This window comes from Drosophila simulans, chromosome 3L, assembly GCF_016746395.2.
Source record: "Drosophila simulans strain w501 chromosome 3L, Prin_Dsim_3.1, whole genome shotgun sequence".
NCBI lineage: Eukaryota > Metazoa > Arthropoda > Insecta > Diptera > Drosophilidae > Drosophila > Drosophila simulans.
This window is the reverse complement of record NC_052522.2, coordinates 20,081,104-20,096,987: the sequence shown is the minus strand read 5'-3', so window position 1 is coordinate 20,096,987 and position 15,884 is coordinate 20,081,104. Positions and strand designations below refer to the sequence as shown.

At 46.3% G+C, this 15,884-nt stretch overlaps 8 protein-coding genes across 14 annotated transcripts; 6 read left to right on the top strand and 2 right to left on the bottom strand.

The window, feature by feature from the left end:
- Nucleotides 1-335: 335 nt before the first annotated feature.
- On the top strand, nt 336-2,074 carry LOC6738858 (4-hydroxyphenylpyruvate dioxygenase). Its single transcript, XM_002085622.4, has 5 exons — nt 336-463; nt 674-700; nt 768-1,151; nt 1,210-1,863; nt 1,927-2,074. The coding sequence occupies exons 1-5, from the start codon at nt 461-463 to the stop codon at nt 1,999-2,001; spliced, it is 1,143 nt and encodes a 380-aa protein (XP_002085658.2). The 5' UTR covers nt 336-460; the 3' UTR covers nt 2,002-2,074.
- Nucleotides 1,857-4,001, bottom strand: LOC6738857. Of its 4 annotated transcripts, none has more exons than XM_016171809.3 (4): nt 3,769-4,001; nt 3,126-3,711; nt 2,363-2,996; nt 1,857-2,297 (listed from the first exon to the last, which is right to left on the bottom strand). In XM_016171809.3, exons 1-4 carry the CDS (start codon nt 3,854-3,856, stop codon nt 2,112-2,114), a joined length of 1,494 nt encoding a protein of 497 aa, XP_016032678.1. In that variant the 5' UTR covers nt 3,857-4,001; the 3' UTR covers nt 1,857-2,111. The 4 variants fall into 4 exon arrangements, with proteins under 4 accessions (XP_016032678.1, XP_016032680.1, XP_016032679.1 ...); XM_016171811.3 differs by having other exon boundaries at nt 2,363-2,990; XM_016171810.3 differs by having other exon boundaries at nt 2,363-2,984.
- On the top strand, nt 3,999-5,108 carry LOC6738856 (39S ribosomal protein L15, mitochondrial). The gene is made up of 2 exons (XM_002085620.4): nt 3,999-4,226; nt 4,298-5,108. The coding sequence occupies exons 1-2, from the start codon at nt 4,122-4,124 to the stop codon at nt 5,051-5,053; spliced, it is 861 nt and encodes a 286-aa protein (XP_002085656.1). The 5' UTR covers nt 3,999-4,121; the 3' UTR covers nt 5,054-5,108.
- Nucleotides 5,060-7,628, bottom strand: LOC6738855 (presenilin homolog). 4 transcript variants are annotated; one of them, XM_016171805.3, is made up of 9 exons: nt 7,499-7,628; nt 7,200-7,439; nt 6,893-7,131; nt 6,616-6,825; nt 6,342-6,562; nt 6,180-6,278; nt 5,865-6,122; nt 5,494-5,658; nt 5,060-5,431 (listed from the first exon to the last, which is right to left on the bottom strand). In XM_016171805.3, the coding sequence occupies exons 2-9, from the start codon at nt 7,362-7,364 to the stop codon at nt 5,163-5,165; spliced, it is 1,626 nt and encodes a 541-aa protein (XP_016032674.1). In that variant the 5' UTR covers nt 7,365-7,439; nt 7,499-7,628; the 3' UTR covers nt 5,060-5,162. The 4 variants fall into 4 exon arrangements, with proteins under 4 accessions (XP_016032674.1, XP_016032673.1, XP_016032675.1 ...); XM_016171804.3 differs by having other exon boundaries at nt 5,907-6,122; XM_016171806.3 differs by having other exon boundaries at nt 5,964-6,122.
- A 222-nt stretch (nt 7,629-7,850) lies between these two features.
- Nucleotides 7,851-9,631, top strand: LOC6738854 (lipoyl synthase, mitochondrial). Its single transcript, XM_016169184.1, has 5 exons — nt 7,851-8,018; nt 8,078-8,410; nt 8,629-8,785; nt 8,843-8,900; nt 8,956-9,631. The coding sequence occupies exons 1-5, from the start codon at nt 7,959-7,961 to the stop codon at nt 9,488-9,490; spliced, it is 1,143 nt and encodes a 380-aa protein (XP_016032672.1). The 5' UTR covers nt 7,851-7,958; the 3' UTR covers nt 9,491-9,631.
- Nucleotides 9,632-9,734: 103 nt separating this feature from the next.
- On the top strand, nt 9,735-12,123 carry LOC6738853 (transmembrane protein 104 homolog). Its single transcript, XM_002085617.4, has 4 exons — nt 9,735-9,919; nt 10,219-10,712; nt 10,839-11,059; nt 11,112-12,123. Exons 1-4 carry the CDS (start codon nt 9,869-9,871, stop codon nt 11,873-11,875), a joined length of 1,530 nt encoding a protein of 509 aa, XP_002085653.1. The 5' UTR covers nt 9,735-9,868; the 3' UTR covers nt 11,876-12,123.
- A 319-nt stretch (nt 12,124-12,442) lies between these two features.
- Nucleotides 12,443-13,942, top strand: LOC6738852 (uncharacterized protein C7orf26 homolog). The gene is made up of 3 exons (XM_016169186.3): nt 12,443-12,587; nt 12,656-12,770; nt 12,823-13,942. Exons 2-3 carry the CDS (start codon nt 12,671-12,673, stop codon nt 13,842-13,844), a joined length of 1,122 nt encoding a protein of 373 aa, XP_016032671.1. The 5' UTR covers nt 12,443-12,587; nt 12,656-12,670; the 3' UTR covers nt 13,845-13,942.
- A 243-nt stretch (nt 13,943-14,185) lies between these two features.
- On the top strand, nt 14,186-15,861 carry LOC6738851 (dipeptidase 3). Its single transcript, XM_002085615.3, has 3 exons — nt 14,186-15,143; nt 15,201-15,376; nt 15,437-15,861. The coding sequence occupies exons 1-3, from the start codon at nt 14,310-14,312 to the stop codon at nt 15,780-15,782; spliced, it is 1,356 nt and encodes a 451-aa protein (XP_002085651.1). The 5' UTR covers nt 14,186-14,309; the 3' UTR covers nt 15,783-15,861.
- The last annotated feature ends 23 nt before the right edge of the window (nt 15,862-15,884 follow it).

The following is a 15,884-nucleotide window of genomic DNA, read 5'->3' as shown; positions in this document are numbered from 1 at the left end:
GAACACACAGTTATCTGTATCTTCATGTAACGAGCTTGAGGAAGTGAAATTTCGAGCGCAAAACTTGCAAAGCGCCGCTCAGATACGAAGTAAACAGATTGGAGGCCCGACCCGCATTACAAAAGTGCAATTCATTCCGCCCGAGATTGCATTAATTAAGAGTTATACACCTGTTCTAGTAAACAAATCTCTGCAGGTTCAGCTTAAGTATGCGATCAATAACCAGCTAGCTAAGATATTCCGATTATATGGCATTCGAAATAAACAAAATACTAGTTTGGCTTATATTTAAATTAGTACAGGATTTTCACCTGATCCACCTACCAGAGCGCCCTATAAAAAGCCTCCGACTGGCTGAGCTCAGGCCATAATCAATTTGAAGATCGTGTAAGATCGACGGAACGAAGAAAACTATATCGCGTGCGAGGAGAGGATTTGCATAAATTGAGTCTGAGTGATAATGGTAAATGAGGCGATGGGACATGTGGTGGCGATGGTTATGTAACAGACTGTTAGTGCGCATAAAATGGACTTTAAAACAGGATATATGACAAATACTGTCTGATAAAAGTGGATAAACCAATGATAATCATTCTAAGGATGCAATAGTTATAATCATTTCAAGGTGACATTGTTCTAATGACTTCTATTATTTCTTTTTAACTACCAACAGACCAGCTATACTGACAAAGGAACCAAAGTAAGTTCGAAAGCATATGATAATATTGGATCGTATAATGCTGACCTACTTTCTTCACTACTTTCAGCCTGAAGCCGGCAAATTTCTAAGCTTTGATCACTTGACCTTCTACGTTGGCAACGCCAAGCAGGCGGCCAGCTACTATACCACTCGTCTGGGCTTCGAACCACTTGGCTATCAGGGACTAGAGACCGGGGAGCGACGCTTCGCCAAGCATGCCGTGCGACAGAACAAGATCGTCTTTGTGTTCGTCTCCGCCTACACGCCGGATGACGAGGAGCATGGACTCCACCTGATGCGCCACGGCGACGGTGTCAAGGATGTAGCCTTCGAAGTGGAGGATTTGAATGCCATTTTTACGCTGGCCGTGTCCCGCGGAGCCGAAGTGGTCCGCGACATCTGGGAGGAGAGCGATGATCAGGGATTCGTGAGATTCGCTACCATCAAGACGGTAAGTCTGTGCATTTGATTCTGGAATATTTAAAGATTGATCCTTAACTTGAATGCAGTACGGCGACACCACCCACACTTTCGTGGAGCGCAATGGTTACGCAGGAGATTTCCTGCCTGGATTCCAGCGGTCGCCCAAGGATGTCCTTCTGAACGGATTGCCCTCCACAAAGCTGAACTTCATTGACCACGTGGTGGGCAACCAGCCGGATCTGCAGATGGAGAGCGTGGCCTCCTGGTACGAGAGGATCCTGCAGTTCCACCGCTTCTGGTCGGTGGACGACTCGCAGATTCACACGGAGTACTCCGCCCTGCGGTCGATCGTTATGGCAAACTACGAGGAGACGGTGAAGATGCCGATCAATGAGCCAGCCAATGGAAAAAAGAAGTCGCAGATCCAGGAGTACGTGGAGTACTACGGCGGCGGTGGTGTCCAGCACATTGCTCTCAACACGGATGACATTATCGAGGCGGTGAGCAACCTGAAGGCTCGAGGAACCGAGTTCCTGACCATCCCATCCTCGTACTACGAGATCCTTCAGGAGCAGCTCTCGCACAGCCGCACCAAGATCAAGGAGGACATGGAGGTCCTGAAGAAGTTGAACATTTTGATTGACTTCGACGAGAACGGATATCTGCTGCAGATCTTCACGAAGAACTGCCAGGACAGACCGACCCTCTTCCTGGAAGTTATCCAACGCTACAATCACAATGTAAGATTTATTGCTTAACCTACTATTGCCAAGAGCAAGTAATTCATATAATAACTATTTCAGGGATTTGGCGCTGGCAACTTTAAGTCCTTGTTCACGGCCATTGAAATTGAACAAGCTAAGCGAGGAAACTTGTGAATCAATTGTGAATCAAATGTGATCAAATTGAGATTTAACAAAATCAATAATAAATGAAATGGTCTAAACTGAATAACTGTTGGTAAATTGATTGCCTAAGTGTCATTTGTTTAATCTCTGGTCCCAAACCGAGTGTCTATCAAAACCTCGTTGCGTGGATCGCCTTCTGCGAAGGACACCATGTGTGGATTCCAGAATCCCGGCGGCGTTGAGCTGCGAGCGTCTTCATGCCGGCACTTGGCCAAATAATCTTTGATCTTCGCGTCTGTCAGATTTGAGCCCATAAAATTGATGAACTAAGTGGATCGAATTTTAAATAAATATTATTCAGTTGTGGATGGTCGAGAAAAATTTTACGCACCTTTTCGCACTCGACGCATTCGATGTTGAAACGTTCTTTGACCGTCAACTCAGGTTCCTCCTTGATCAAAAGCGGTCGCGGGAACTCTTCCTCCGAATGCCTGCTATCTTCATCCTTGATATCCATAAGATACTTTTCAATATCCTCGGGCAGTTTTGTTGATTCGTTGCCTAAATCGATTTCTGGCTGGGATATAGGTTCCATTTTAACGGCTTTGCTAATTGGAATGACGCTCTCCACTTTTGGGGCATTTGGTAGGGTCTGCTTCTGCTGGTTAATCATAACCTTCTCGTACAGTCTTAAAGCACTCGAGCACGTGTCGTCATCGTCCTTCATAATTTCGGCCAGAACATCCATGGTGCCCAGTTTGCTCACATCTTCGAGTGTATCATTCACAAAGATTATATCCTGGGTCGCAGGCGTCAATAAAACTACACTATCCGAGGTGTTGCTGATCTTTAAGCCTGGCGGCGTGTTCGGTGGGGGCAATATCTGATGTTCCGAGCTGTCCAATTTAAACTCGTCCATATCCAACTGAAAACTTGGCTCTATGGTCTTGACTGTGCTATTGCTGGTGATGGTAAGCGAGACGTCTGCGTTTGAAACGCTCGTGTTGTCTGTTCTGCAACTTTGGCTTTTAGTATTAAAAAGAAAAGCAAGTGAAAGTGTCACAGCAATCTTAAGATGGGAAATTCGATCTTCGGGCAATATAATTGAAAAATATTTCTGTGACACTTTTGGAATAATTCGTACGGATAATTACCTCTGCAATAAAGATCTCTGCGGTCTAGATCTCTTCAGACTGGTGCTCAAATTGGGACTCTCCTCTATGACTTCCTTTTCACTGGTGCTCGTCCTATTTGCTTCGAATTTTAGGCGAGTCTGCTTCAAGTGCATGCTGTTGTTTTTGTGCGTGAGTGATAGCTTTGTAAGGACTCCCTGATTCTTGGGTGTCTTGCGGGTCCAACTATTTCCCATCGCAGAAACATTGCTCGGCTGCACATTCTCCAGATCACGGGTGTCCGTCTTCCGACTTGGCAATCGCAGTTTGCGCGGGCTGCGGACAGTGGTCTCCGTTTCGGTAATGCTCTCGTCCTCCTCCACTTCCTGCTCCTCGTCGGAGAGATCTATGTTGCTGATGGCTATGTTCATGTTCAGGGAGTTCTGGCTTTGTGGCTGCGGCGATATGTCATCCTTGATCTTCGTGGGCAACAGCTTCCTGCGCTTCTCCGCCTGGACCAAGGATGCCTGCCGCTCCTTCAGCAAGTCCAAGGCCTTGTGCAGCTTTTCATTGTGGATCTTTAGCTGTTCTATGGTCCTCGCACTTTCCTCTGAGTCTCGTTGCATCACTTTAAGTAGTGGAACATGTTAAATAAATTGAGTAAATGTAATAATACTTGGCTTACTTAAGGCGTGCTCTTTGATTGTGTCCAAAGCGGCTATAAGGCACTTCACGGTCCGTTCCTTGTGACCGCGACATTTTCCACACGTCATCTCTTTACAACTTAATAAAATTTAACTTTCAATGAGGAGATCTATGTATAAATTGATTTTATTTGATAAAGTTTTTTTTTGTTTTTGCGCGTCGGCAGAGCAGTGTGGCCGCATCTAAGCTGACTTAGAAATTGGTATATTTTACGAACCGGTTGGTATTTGTTAGCCGACCAACTGCGGTCTTACTTACATACTTACTCTCGTGTAAATTTTATTTTTCACACGATAAACATTATTTTATTAAATAAATTAAGTTAACTACGCTATGGCACACTTGCGGGAGACCTCGGACAAGGCGCTGAAGCTGTTGCGTACTTTACCGCGCGTTCAAATCGGCAATCTGCGACCAAATCCAAACTCAAAACAGAATGTGAGTGGTTGAATAACAGCATGCAGTCGTCAATAAACTATTAACAAATGTATTGTTTATTTTTTTGACAGGACAAGCGCGGCAGGGCACAACACGGAGGAGATAAGCATGGTGCGGGCAACAAGGGATCCGGACAGCGGCAAAACTTCATGCGGTTGGGCTATGAAACGGGCAATCAGCCCTTCTACTTGAGATTCCCCTACGAGCCTTACTACAAGGGACACCACCTGAAGCGCCAGTACCCGCCCATTTCGCTGCTCCAGCTACAGGTTCTCATCGACACGAACCGGATAGACATCAGCCAGCCCATCGACATCAGCACGCTGTGTAACTCTGGCCTCCTGAAGCTCAAGCCCGCAGAAATGGAGTACGGATTCCAGCTGACGGACGAGGGACTGGACAATTTCCAGGCCAAGATCAACATTGAGGTGCAGCATGCCAGCGAGGCGGTCATAGCGGCCATAGAGAAGAACGGCGGTGTAATCCGTACGGCCTATTATGATCCACGCAGCCTTCACATGCTCGCCAATCCGAAGAAGTGGTTCGAAAAGGGAGTGCCTATTCCTAGCCGCATGCTGCCTCCCCAGGATGCAGTAGACTACTATACGGATCCCAAGAATCGCGGCTACCTGGCCAATCCTGAGGCGATCAGCCAGGACCGCCTGGTGCTGGCCCAGAAGTACGGCTATCAGCTGCCCAAGATTGAGGAAGATTCCGCCTACGAGATGCTTACCACTGCGAAGGATCCGAGGCAAGTATTCTATGGCCTGGAACCCGGCTGGCTGGTCAACATAGTGGACAAGACGATCATTAAGCGCAAGCAATAATTGTTTGAGTTTGTTACTATGCATTTTGTTAAATAAAGAATTGGATTACAAAAAGCTTTGTTAGACTATGATACTGTAAGACATTTGATGTGTCCTTGTCTTTTCAAGTTTATATAAACACCTGCTTGGCCGATAGATCCTCCATGAACGGCTTGACCACCGCACTGGTGGCGAAGCAAAATATCAATCCGAACGTTATTGAGATGGGCAGGGCGGGTAGCGCCTTGCGCCAAATGGCCAGCAGCAGAAGAGTGAGGCAGAGTCCAATGAGGATGGCCACAAAGCAAGCGATTGTGGTCGTCCAGTCGCCGTAGCTGGAGGCCTTGCCCACTAATACCGAATAGAAGATGAAGTCGCCGAGGCCAAGCTTAATGCCACCTACATGCAATCGTTTATCAGTAAATGGTTTACACAATTATATATGTAAATAGTATACTTACGTTCTTCTTGCCCATCCGGATGATTCTGATCCGGAGCTGTTACTGTCCTATACTCGTTGGAGCGCTGGGCGTTTCCGCTCTGAGTACTTTGAACTTCAATCTGGCGACGAGCCACACGTTCGCTCAGGTTAGCTGACCACTCTTGCGTGAAACCCGCTGCCTCAGCTAGAAGTAAGAAACAAATAAGTGTTAGAAGTTTAATCTAGCAATAGACTCTCAAATAGACTTCTAGCAGCGCTTATACCATATGCCCAACATAACTAAACAAGACAATAAATACGTGAGAGTACAAAAACAGACCAAATGCCAAATAAGCCATATACACATTTGAGAAAAGTTGATAAATCATAAAAAATATAATGCATATGTACCGTTTCCGCGCAAATTGCTTTTAAAAGTCACAAGTGGCATACCTTCAGTTGCCAGTACACTGCCGTCATCCCGCTGATTCTGTCGAGGATGGGAGTTACCTGTGCGTTGGCCACTAGCCGCGGCTGCCTCTGGTGAAGCCAGCGAGTTCTGCGTGGCCCTCGTGGTTGTGGTGGAGTTGCTGGACGACGGCGAGGAGGAAGCCGTGGCCTGCGATTGCTGCGGCGTAACAGTGTTTACAAGGGCGTAGACGACAGTGGCTGAAAAGTATATATTATTTAACTTCAAGAGTTTTTAAGCAGGTTAATGATTATTACATGAGTAAATCAGAGCGGGGAAGATTTGCTCATTTCGCTCCTGAGCCGTTTCCACCAGAATGCGGAGGGGTCCTCTTGGCGAAAGGACGGCAATGAGATCTATAAAAAATAACAAGAATTTAGTTTTAAAGCAATCGTGGTCTTAAGAAGGATGAAACATACCCCAAATAGAAATGGCAGCCAATACAGCCCAGGCAGTCCATTCAGGCAGGTATTTAATGAACACCAAGGCCATCAAGGCTGCCACGAAAATAAGATATCCTTGCTGCAACCGCAAAGGGCCCTGCCAATGGATGGACATCATTCCGACCACTCCAAAGTTCCACATAATCAGCAGGGCAGTAGGGTAGTCCATAGGTATGTTATAGGCGCGAAGAAGCTCTCTGAATTAGGCAAACTATTAATGGAACATCAAGCGAAAGAGGCTTTAGCTTACTCCAAATATAAGTACGTAAAAATGAACAACAACATGAAGGAGGAGAGAATCAGCCAGCCGTGAATGATGCGATAGCAACGCTTCTTGTACAGAACAATCAGCAAAAAGGTCATCACCACCACCACGCTCATCAGGATCAGGGAGTTCGCCAAGGCACTCCAGAACTTAACACTAGGCTCGGGTGATTGTTCATGGAAAGGTGTGTAGAGGCTGGAAACAGAAGAAACACTTAGTCACGACCGATACTGCAGATAAGTTGAGTTCTTGTAAACCTTACAGATAGACATCCGTGCTGTTGTAGAAGCTGATGGAGTTGATGGTGGCCACCACTACCAGCATGCAAAGGGAGACGGGCACGAATAGCTTGATCACATGCTGGGCGCCGTATTTCAGGCCCTGCTCCTCCTCCATTTCATTTGTGGGCGGACCACCATTGCCGCCTCCTCCTCCGGTCAGTCTTGAAGGGCGCGATCCACCGGGTTCCCGCGTCACCACATTGGGCACAGCAAGTATGGCCTGACAGGAAAGGGGATTCGATAGTTTAATGTTGTAAGCAACAAAGTTTCCATTCGGTATATACGCACTGCATCCGGTTGATCCTGATTGCTGGAGCCGTAGTTGTTTCGCTGCTGTTGCCGCCTTGGAGGTCGCTCCAAACGCTCCGCCGCGCCGATCTGGCTGCCAACATTGGCGTCGTCCTCAGAGGCGAGCCCGGAGGAGCACGAAGCCTGGAGATTGACAGCAGCCATCAGTGGTGTGCGTTCGTTCGCCTCCGTAGCGCTGGACGCCTCCCCCTGCGAAGCCGTAGTTGTGTGATGGGACTTCTTGGAGAGCACTACCGATTAGGACCGGGCTTGACACTAGCAGGAGCTGGAGTACTCACAGATAAGGAAACCAAAGGAATGTAGCTGGTAAAAACTTTCTTTTGTTTTAAAGCGACTCATAAACTAGTGATGGCAGTACGCTCGTCCGGCTCAGCTATCGATTTTCGATTAATTTGCGCAGGGACTAATATATTTAAGGTTCAATTATTTTTAAGGAAAGCTTTTTAATTTCTTATATATGCAATTATACACAAATTGTGAGAGACACTTGGTCATCTCATAATTATTGATGACCCCTTTCTAACTCTTTAAGCGCCACCCATGATAAAAATACTGCTAGGGAAATAGGGAAATATTTCTTCCAACTAAATACCAAAAACGCGCTTCTTATAGAAACAGCTGTTCACCACAAAAAGTGCCCATGAAAACTGCAAGTGACAAACGGTCCCACTAAATATTTCATAAGTTTCGACAAGCAAAATAAATCGTTTATAATTGATTAATTGTACAATTATTCATATGTATGTCATGTTGCGAGCTTTAAAAACTCACGTGGAGGCCCCCATTGTAGTTGCCACCGTAAGCAAACGCTTGAAAAGTACATATAAAAACAACTTATTTTGATTGAATAATAACAGCGTGCGGCATCAACAAATGCGGAAAAGCTCGAGGAGATTCGCGAACGTCTGGCAAAGGGTCCGAATTTCCAGGACTTTGTGCAGAATCCGGATAACACCAGAAGCGAGTGGGAGCAGTACGATGGAAAGCTACGCCGCGAAAAGGGCGAGGAGCAGCGACTGCGACTGCCGCCTTGGTTGAAGACCACCATTCCCGTGGGCAAGAACTACGCCAAGATCAAGGCCCAGATGCGCGAGCTCAAGCTGTCCACCGTCTGCGAGGAGGCCCGTTGTCCCAACATCGGCGAGTGCTGGGGCGGCGGCGAGCATGGCACCCAGACAGCCACGATTATGGTGAGGGACCCCCCATGGTGACCTTTGCTGATAACCGAGCATGCTCAGATAGTCTGGACAGAATTTTCCACAGCTTTAGGCGTCTTTTTACAACCATACAAGGGTTTAAATTATGAAAGGTGCTTAGACGACAATTCGTTTTAAAGCAATGAGACAAAGAATAATGACGAACCAAGACTTGTTAACTACACCTTTTCACAATACATATTTTTCCCTAGCTTATGGGTGACACTTGCACCAGAGGCTGTCGATTTTGTTCGGTGAAGACGGCACGCAAACCTCCACCGCTGGATGTAAACGAACCCGTGAACACAGCCACGGCAATTGCTTCCTGGGGATTGGATTACATTGTGCTGACTTCAGTTGATCGCGATGGTAAGTAGTGGATTGGTTTTTGACTCGCCAGAGCTTCAAATGCTTTTTCTACCATAGATTTGCCAGACGGCGGTTCGAAGCACATTGCCGAAACTGTTCGCGAAATTAAAGCGCGGTAAGACGAATTAATTATTAAAGTTGTTCGTACTCAATTAATACCTTATGTCCAGCAACTCGAACATCTTTGTGGAGTGCCTGGTACCTGATTTCCGAGGAAATCTGGAGTGTGTGGAGACGATCGCGAACAGCGGACTGGATGTTTATGCGCACAACATTGAGACGGTTGAGAAGCTCACTCCCTATGTGCGAGACAGGCGCGCCCACTACCGCCAGACCCTGCAAGTGCTAACCGAAGCGAAGAGATTCAATCCCAATCTCATCACCAAGAGTTCCATCATGCTGGGGCTTGGCGAGACCGACGAGGAGATTGAAAACACCTTGAAGGATCTCCGGGAGGCCGGCGTCGATTGCGTGACCCTGGGTCAATACATGCAGCCCACGAATAAGCACCTCAAGGTCATCGAGTACGTCACGCCCGAGAAGTTCAAGCATTGGGAAGAGCGCGGCAACGAACTGGGTTTCCTGTACACAGCCAGTGGACCGCTGGTGCGCAGCTCCTACAAAGCCGGCGAGTTCTTCATCACGAGTATATTGGAGAATCGCAAGAAGAGGCAAAACGCCACTGAAGTTCCCAAGGAGCAGTAAGATTGCTAAGCCTTTCTAAGTCGATCATGGATAGCTTTAGTTCAGCCTTTTATTCGCTACGCCCGCGCATGTTGTGCAATGTATATATTAGACGACAAACTTACTGTTTTGAAATAAAATCGAATTGTTTTTAGCTTTAAATGAAGTAATTTGTGTCTTGTGGTTTGAAAAGCATACTTTTCAAATTACGCGCCAATTAGGTGTTTAAATAATGAATTCTGTGGCGTTAGGAATTTGTGTTTGCTCTATTTCGTCAGAATATTTGGGCACACTGCATTGAGTGCACTATCTGTTCTATTATTGTTTTCTTTTTGTTGAGAGTTTAATTGAATCGGATTGGATAGAAGCCTGGTGAAAAGACAAAGAACCAGCGTAAAAATGCCTCGCCTTGTCAATGGCCGCGAAGCCGCGCCCACGTACTCGAATCTGGTAAGCTGAGCTCGAGTGTGTGGAGCCAGCAACTCCTTTCACCAAAACAAAGGACTGTTTGCATTTGTTGCATGTTTGTTATGCTGTTTGTGCAACAAATGTTCAATTTTATAGAAGTTAGGAAGATGTGTGCCTATATTGTTATATTCAACGCCGTGAATATAGGTTTTCCAGTGGAAATATAGGAATATCCTCCATAACGCCCACTTGCACAATTTTTGCGTCGTGTGCACATTTTTCCGTTCCACAATCTGAACACCTGTCGCTCCGTGAGTTACAATTTCCTTTTCTATCCACAGGTTGGCTTCATATTCATTTTCAATCTAATCGTTGGAACCGGGGCGCTGACGCTACCCGGAGTCTTTGCCAGGGCGGGATGGATGCTTTCCCTGATTGTCATTGTTCTGCTGGCCATCATCAGTTACATGACGGTCACTTTTATCATAGAGGCAATGGCTTGTGCGAACGCCATCAGGAATTGGCAGACTCTGCAGGCCCTGCGCCAAAGTCGCAGTTCCGCCGAGAACAGTGAGAACGATGATAATGCTGATGATGTTTCGCTGGCATCGGGAGCCGAGCAAGTTGGAGATTTCGAGCGGGTTCCGCTGACCATCCAAAACCGGGAGTTCCACTACTATCAGCTGTCCCACAAATTCGAACTTGGCGAAATGGCGACACTATTCTTCAATGAGTTCGGCCGCGTAATGTTCTATCTCTGCTTGATTGTTTATCTCTACGGGGATCTGAGCATCTATTCCGCCGCCGTGGCAAGAAGTCTGCGTGACGTCGTATGGTAAGTACTCGGAGCCGCACGCAGCTCACATAGGATCAAAAAGTAATTTGGAAGCTTTTTTTCGAGACATGGAAACCTTTTGAAACGAAAAAGAGATAGCAATTTAAATAGTCCGACTTGTTTCAGTGACCAAACAAATGGAACGGATGCTAATAACTTGATGTATTGGCCCGGAGACTTTGAGAACAATACGTCTCGGGCCTGCTGGAAGGAACACACGATATCTCGCTTGAACATGTACAGGGTGTTGCTCATAGGATTCACACTGATCTTCGGTCCATTTGTGTACTTCAATGTGCAAAAAACGAAGTACCTGCAGATGCTGACCGCTGCCTTCCGCTGGATGGGTAAGCTTCGAATTTTGTGCAACTGATTAGATATTAAAATGTGATATTTCAGCTTTTACCCTGATGATCTGCATATCGCTAAAGCTTTTGATATCCAGAGGTGCCAAAGGTCATCCAGAGACCTTTAATGTGTATGGAATTCCCTCGCTTTTCGGCGCCTGTGTCTACTCCTTTATGTGCCACCACTCACTGCCCAGTTTGCTGGCGCCCCTCAGACACAAGTCAATGGTTTCCAAAATCCTATCCTTTGACTACATAATCATATGCGCATTTTACATTCTGCTGGCCATGACAGGCATTTTTGCCTTCGAACGAATCGAAGACCTTTACACATTAGATTTTTTGCCCTACGATGTGGCGTACGTAGACTTTTGGTCAGGTCTATTGATTTGCATTGATTACTTCCTTGCACTTTTTCCCATATTTACCCTGTCAACCAGTTTCCCCATTGTTGCCATAACGCTGAAGAACAACCTTCAATCCTTATTCCTCGACATGTCACAATATGAATCCTATAGCGTTATCCTACGTCTGTGCTTTCCTTTGCTCGCTATAATTCCGCCGTTTTGTATTACTTATTTCACTGAAAGTTTGTCCAGTTTGGTGGCATTTACTGGCACCTACGCAGGCACTGGCATTCAATACATTATCCCGGTTTTCTTGGTTTACTTTGCGAGACGCACTTGCTCCGAGCTCCTGGGAAGCGGCGTAGTCAATCGTTTTCAAAGTCCTTTCAAGTCCAGTGCCTGGCTAGTTTTCGTCTTCATTTGGTCAATTTTATGCGTCTGTTTGGTATCTATAAATTTGTTCAGTTAAGTTATCTTATCTGCCAATGTGCAGATATTTTACGGCATTGATTTTATTACGGGCTAGTAAAGTTCCATGTCAATTATTTTTAAAGAAATACTATCAAACTAATGTAGTTGTACATATTAAATAAAGAATTTATGTAAATTAATCGAATTTTAGCAACGTAAGTCAGTATTGAAATCGGCTGTGACACAAATTTTCAATATATTTTTCATATAATATCTGGATTGTTAAATTCAAACAAAATGAGAGCATAACCATTTTTTAATAATTGAAAAATTATCGAATCTTCATGTTATATACATATATTAAAAGAGTTAATATGTTTAGTTCAGTACTGAAATTTAATATCTATATGTATTTATCCTACAAATAAAAAAAAGACTTCTGTATGCATTCGTTTTTGAGATCGCTCAAGTAAAATATACAAATTACATATATTAATGTTAGCGTATATTAATGTATATTAATGTTAAAAATTGTCTTTTAATTGTGTGTTAAATGTAAAATAATGTAAGTATGAAAAAAGATTTTGTTTCCTCCAAAGGGGAGTTTTTAAAAGTACTGCTTTTGTTAGAAAGGGAAATTCTTAAATGTACTGTTAGGTGTTTTTGCGGATAAAAACGGATAATCAGTTTCAGAGTGACCATTGTTCTGGTTTCAGCCGGTGCACTATCGAGCTGCCAATCGAAATATCTGCCACCTCTAAGGTTCCACGGTTTGTTTTTATTTTTCTCTTGCATTAAAATACATTCTTAAAAACCTATCACTGCTCTTTAAAATAAGATAAAGGACTAAAGGATGTCGATGTCGATAGACAGCAATAAGCTCTTGCTGCGGAAGGGCGATATGAAGCTGGATAATTATCCCACTTGTGCGGTGGAGGCACTTACGCGACTGGGTAAAGTTGCTGATTTTAAATCCTAAACATTTCTTACGCCTTGTTTTTGCAGAAACATTGATTGCCAGCCGCAACAAGCAGAACATGGTGATGCAAATCATATCGGAGTTCATATTCCTGGAGAGAACCTCTAAGGATGGCGACGTGCGAAAGTCGCAGGCTCTGCCCATTAGTCAGATGAATTTGTTCCAGGAGTTCCAGCTGATCATAGCGCTGATTGAGTACTTTTCGCGGCCAGGAAGAGATGCCACCCGCAACGCCATATTCCTGTCGCTCTTCGGAAGCCACTTGACACCGCAGCGATCCAAGTTGTTATCCCGGCTGATCAGCACAGCGGTTTCCGGCTCCGTGGCCCCGCTGCTCTCCTCTGCCGGCACATGGATGCAACAGGTGGGGTGCAAGACGCCACTCAGCCTGGAAGTGGCCCAGAATATAGTCAGCGACTTTATCTCGTACTCCCGGAAAACCCCCGAGCAACTCAAACAGCTACCCATGGTGGGTCCGCACTTTGCGGCCAACTTTATGGTCGCCGTGGCGGATCTGTACCTCAATGAGCAGCGTTCGCAGACACTGAATCCACCGCCAGATGCTCTACTGGACACCATCACCGAATGGATGACGGAGAATCCCACTTTGTGTCAGGCCTCGCAGCAGCCTTTGGTCCTGCCCGCCGGAGCCATAGCCATGCCCTTTACCACTCCCCTAGCAGGCCTGCTTCGATGGGTAGTCCTGGCCCCGTTGGTGTCCAACCGTTCCGCCTATAGCAATTTGCATCTTTCCCTCCTGCGAGCTCTGCAACAGCTTGTCAGCAGTGGAGAATCGACAGCGCTGCCCAGCCAAGATCTTATGCAAATCGTTAAATCCCTGCAAAGCTACTGCGCACGGCTGGCGGAATCGAAAACGGATCCTGAAGCGGATGCTGCGTATCAGAAGTGCATGGAACGCTTCGCTCAAGCAGTGCAAATCGCCCTGAGCTCCAACTGCATCACAAATCAAATCCAGCTGCTGTGCCTCTTGGAATCTTTACCTCCACACAAGCTGATGAAAATCGTCATAGAGGCGCACAAGAAGTAGTCGAATATTAAACACTATGAACTTAAAATGTAGCTTTTACAAATAGATCTAAAACGTTATAAATGAGAAATTGAATCGCTTACAAATCTTTGAAGCCCGAAAATGTTTGTTTTGGCTTAAAACTAAAAAGGGTGCTAGCTTTTGCAAGCCGAAGACTATATACCCTTGCTTTAATTATATTCAAAAATTCTGATTTAAACCGAATATAAATAAGGATTCAATTTCAAAAAACACTCCTTTCCCGCTCATGTTGGGATGCTGCCATACTGAACCAAATAACTTTCCAGCGCGCATGTCCTTGTGAGTAAAATGTGGGCACCGAACAGGACACACATGAAAAAATCGATAGTATCCAGTTTGGAGCTTTCGTCGCAGTGCAAGCTTGTTGAATAGAATCGCAATCTACGGCAGGAAACCTCGGGTAGGGAAGAGATTGGGAAATACCATCGCATACCAGGCGATGCAATGAATCCCGTACCGAGCCGCGAGTTTCTGGAGGTTCATCCGTTGCACCAGCATCAACCACACTGCAAGCAGCAATGTTTTGTATTCACTGAGATAGCGGACATCGAACTGCCCGCGGAGATAACCAAGTTCGGAGGTGGAAATGAAAAGATTAGGTGCTCCAACGGGGGCATCCCCACCTACAGCTCCAAGAAGGACTCCTGCAGCGAGTCCTCGGCGGAGCGACCGGAGAGATCACGAGGACGAAAGATTTTGCTGGGCGTTGGTGTGGTCCTCGTGTGCATCGCCATGGCGGGAGGCATTCCGCTGGCCCTCCAGTTGCGCTCCTCGTCGCTCCTGGAGGCCCGACTCGCTTTCATCCGCCGCCTGCTGACGGAGTCTCCCCTGATCGAGGGCTCGTGGAAGCCACCGAGCACCATGAGCCTGAACAGCAGCAACCTCTTCGAGGTGCGACAGAACCACATCGGTGCTGTGCTCTGGCCCATTGCTGTGCCGTGCGGAGCTCAGTACCTGGATGCAGTGCAGCTCACACTGGAGGGCATTGATAGGGCCAAGCGGATTACCGCCGCCACGGACTCCATGCACATCGTCGAATCAGCGGATGAAATGGAGCAGACTCACATCCGCGGCGAGGTGGCTGTTCTCATGGGTATCAGTGGTGGCCATGCTCTGGGCACCAGCACGGCCGTCTTGCGCTCCATCTACCTGCTGGGAGCACGATTCGTCTCGATTACGAGCCTGGAGTGCACCACTCCTTGGGCGGCGGCAGCAATCCGGAGACCCGACTATCTTGTTGAGGAAAATGTTACGAATTCATTCAACGAATTTGGACAGGTGAGCACAACTCCATTCGTGTGATGGTATTTATTCATTAACTTATTCCTTTTCTAGACCATGCTCTTTGAGATGAACCGCCTGGGCATGCTGGTGGAGATTTCGATGCTCAGCGAGGCTGCCATGTTGGCGGTCTTGAAAACTGCCAAAGCTCCTGTTTTACTCACGAATGCCACACCGCTGTCCATGTGCAATAGCAGCAACATCGCTTCCATTCCAGACCATGTTCTCAGGTTGGCAATCATTGAATTTGAGTCCTTACAGGACATCCCTTAAAAGTGTATATCCCACAGCCTATTGCCGGAAAATGGAGGCGTTATCTTGCTCAACCTGGAGCGCTGTGGCGATCGGACACTGGGCGTTCGCGAGGCCATCACTGCAATCAACTATGTGCGCAAGGTGGCCGGAGTGGATCACATTGGACTTGGAGGAGCTCCGAAGAGCTATGCCCTGCTACTTGCCGAACTGGCAAGGGATAGGGTGTGGGGCAATGCTGCGATTAAGAAGCTGGTTGGAGGAAATGTGATGCGGATTCTGCGGGAGATCGAGACCCTGAAGAACCGATTGCCCTTGTATGAGGAGTGGATTCCGCACGAGTCCATCGAAAGCAATTCATATTGCCGATACCCCGAGTCTTAGAACCAACTTCTTTTACAGACTCTAGCGATTGTTCTCACATAATTACTAAAATATTTAATTAAATTATTAAAGTACAAGAGATTTGCTGTACACAAAATTAAT

Coding starts and splice junctions, on each gene's coding strand:
- LOC6738858 (XM_002085622.4), top strand. Junction 701..767: donor ATACTGACAAAGGAACCAAA/GTAAGTTCGAAA, acceptor CACTACTTTCAG/CCTGAAGCCGGCAAATTTCT. Junction 1,864..1,926: donor TCCAACGCTACAATCACAAT/GTAAGATTTATT, acceptor TAACTATTTCAG/GGATTTGGCGCTGGCAACTT.
- LOC6738857 (XM_016171809.3), bottom strand. CDS start 3,856: ATGACGTGTGGAAAATGTCGCGGTCACAAGGAACGGACCGTGAAGTGC. Junction 2,997..3,125: donor CAGAGATCTTTATTGCAGAG/GTAATTATCCGT, acceptor TAATACTAAAAG/CCAAAGTTGCAGAACAGACA. Junction 2,298..2,362: donor AATGCGTCGAGTGCGAAAAG/GTGCGTAAAATT, acceptor CGATCCACTTAG/TTCATCAATTTTATGGGCTC.
- LOC6738856 (XM_002085620.4), top strand. CDS start 4,122: ATGGCACACTTGCGGGAGACCTCGGACAAGGCGCTGAAGCTGTTGCGT. Junction 4,227..4,297: donor ATCCAAACTCAAAACAGAAT/GTGAGTGGTTGA, acceptor TTTTTTTGACAG/GACAAGCGCGGCAGGGCACA.
- LOC6738855 (XM_016171805.3), bottom strand. CDS start 7,364: ATGGCTGCTGTCAATCTCCAGGCTTCGTGCTCCTCCGGGCTCGCCTCT. Junction 6,563..6,615: donor TTTACGTACTTATATTTGGA/GTAAGCTAAAGC, acceptor TGCCTAATTCAG/AGAGCTTCTTCGCGCCTATA. Junction 6,123..6,179: donor CCCCGCTCTGATTTACTCAT/GTAATAATCATT, acceptor TATACTTTTCAG/CCACTGTCGTCTACGCCCTT.
- LOC6738854 (XM_016169184.1), top strand. CDS start 7,959: ATGTATGTCATGTTGCGAGCTTTAAAAACTCACGTGGAGGCCCCCATT. Junction 8,786..8,842: donor GACTTCAGTTGATCGCGATG/GTAAGTAGTGGA, acceptor TTTCTACCATAG/ATTTGCCAGACGGCGGTTCG. Junction 8,901..8,955: donor GTTCGCGAAATTAAAGCGCG/GTAAGACGAATT, acceptor CCTTATGTCCAG/CAACTCGAACATCTTTGTGG.
- LOC6738853 (XM_002085617.4), top strand. CDS start 9,869: ATGCCTCGCCTTGTCAATGGCCGCGAAGCCGCGCCCACGTACTCGAAT. Junction 9,920..10,218: donor CGCCCACGTACTCGAATCTG/GTAAGCTGAGCT, acceptor TTCTATCCACAG/GTTGGCTTCATATTCATTTT. Junction 11,060..11,111: donor CGCTGCCTTCCGCTGGATGG/GTAAGCTTCGAA, acceptor GTGATATTTCAG/CTTTTACCCTGATGATCTGC.
- LOC6738852 (XM_016169186.3), top strand. CDS start 12,671: ATGTCGATGTCGATAGACAGCAATAAGCTCTTGCTGCGGAAGGGCGAT. Junction 12,771..12,822: donor GGAGGCACTTACGCGACTGG/GTAAAGTTGCTG, acceptor TTGTTTTTGCAG/AAACATTGATTGCCAGCCGC.
- LOC6738851 (XM_002085615.3), top strand. CDS start 14,310: ATGAATCCCGTACCGAGCCGCGAGTTTCTGGAGGTTCATCCGTTGCAC. Junction 15,144..15,200: donor CATTCAACGAATTTGGACAG/GTGAGCACAACT, acceptor TTCCTTTTCTAG/ACCATGCTCTTTGAGATGAA. Junction 15,377..15,436: donor ATTCCAGACCATGTTCTCAG/GTTGGCAATCAT, acceptor TATATCCCACAG/CCTATTGCCGGAAAATGGAG.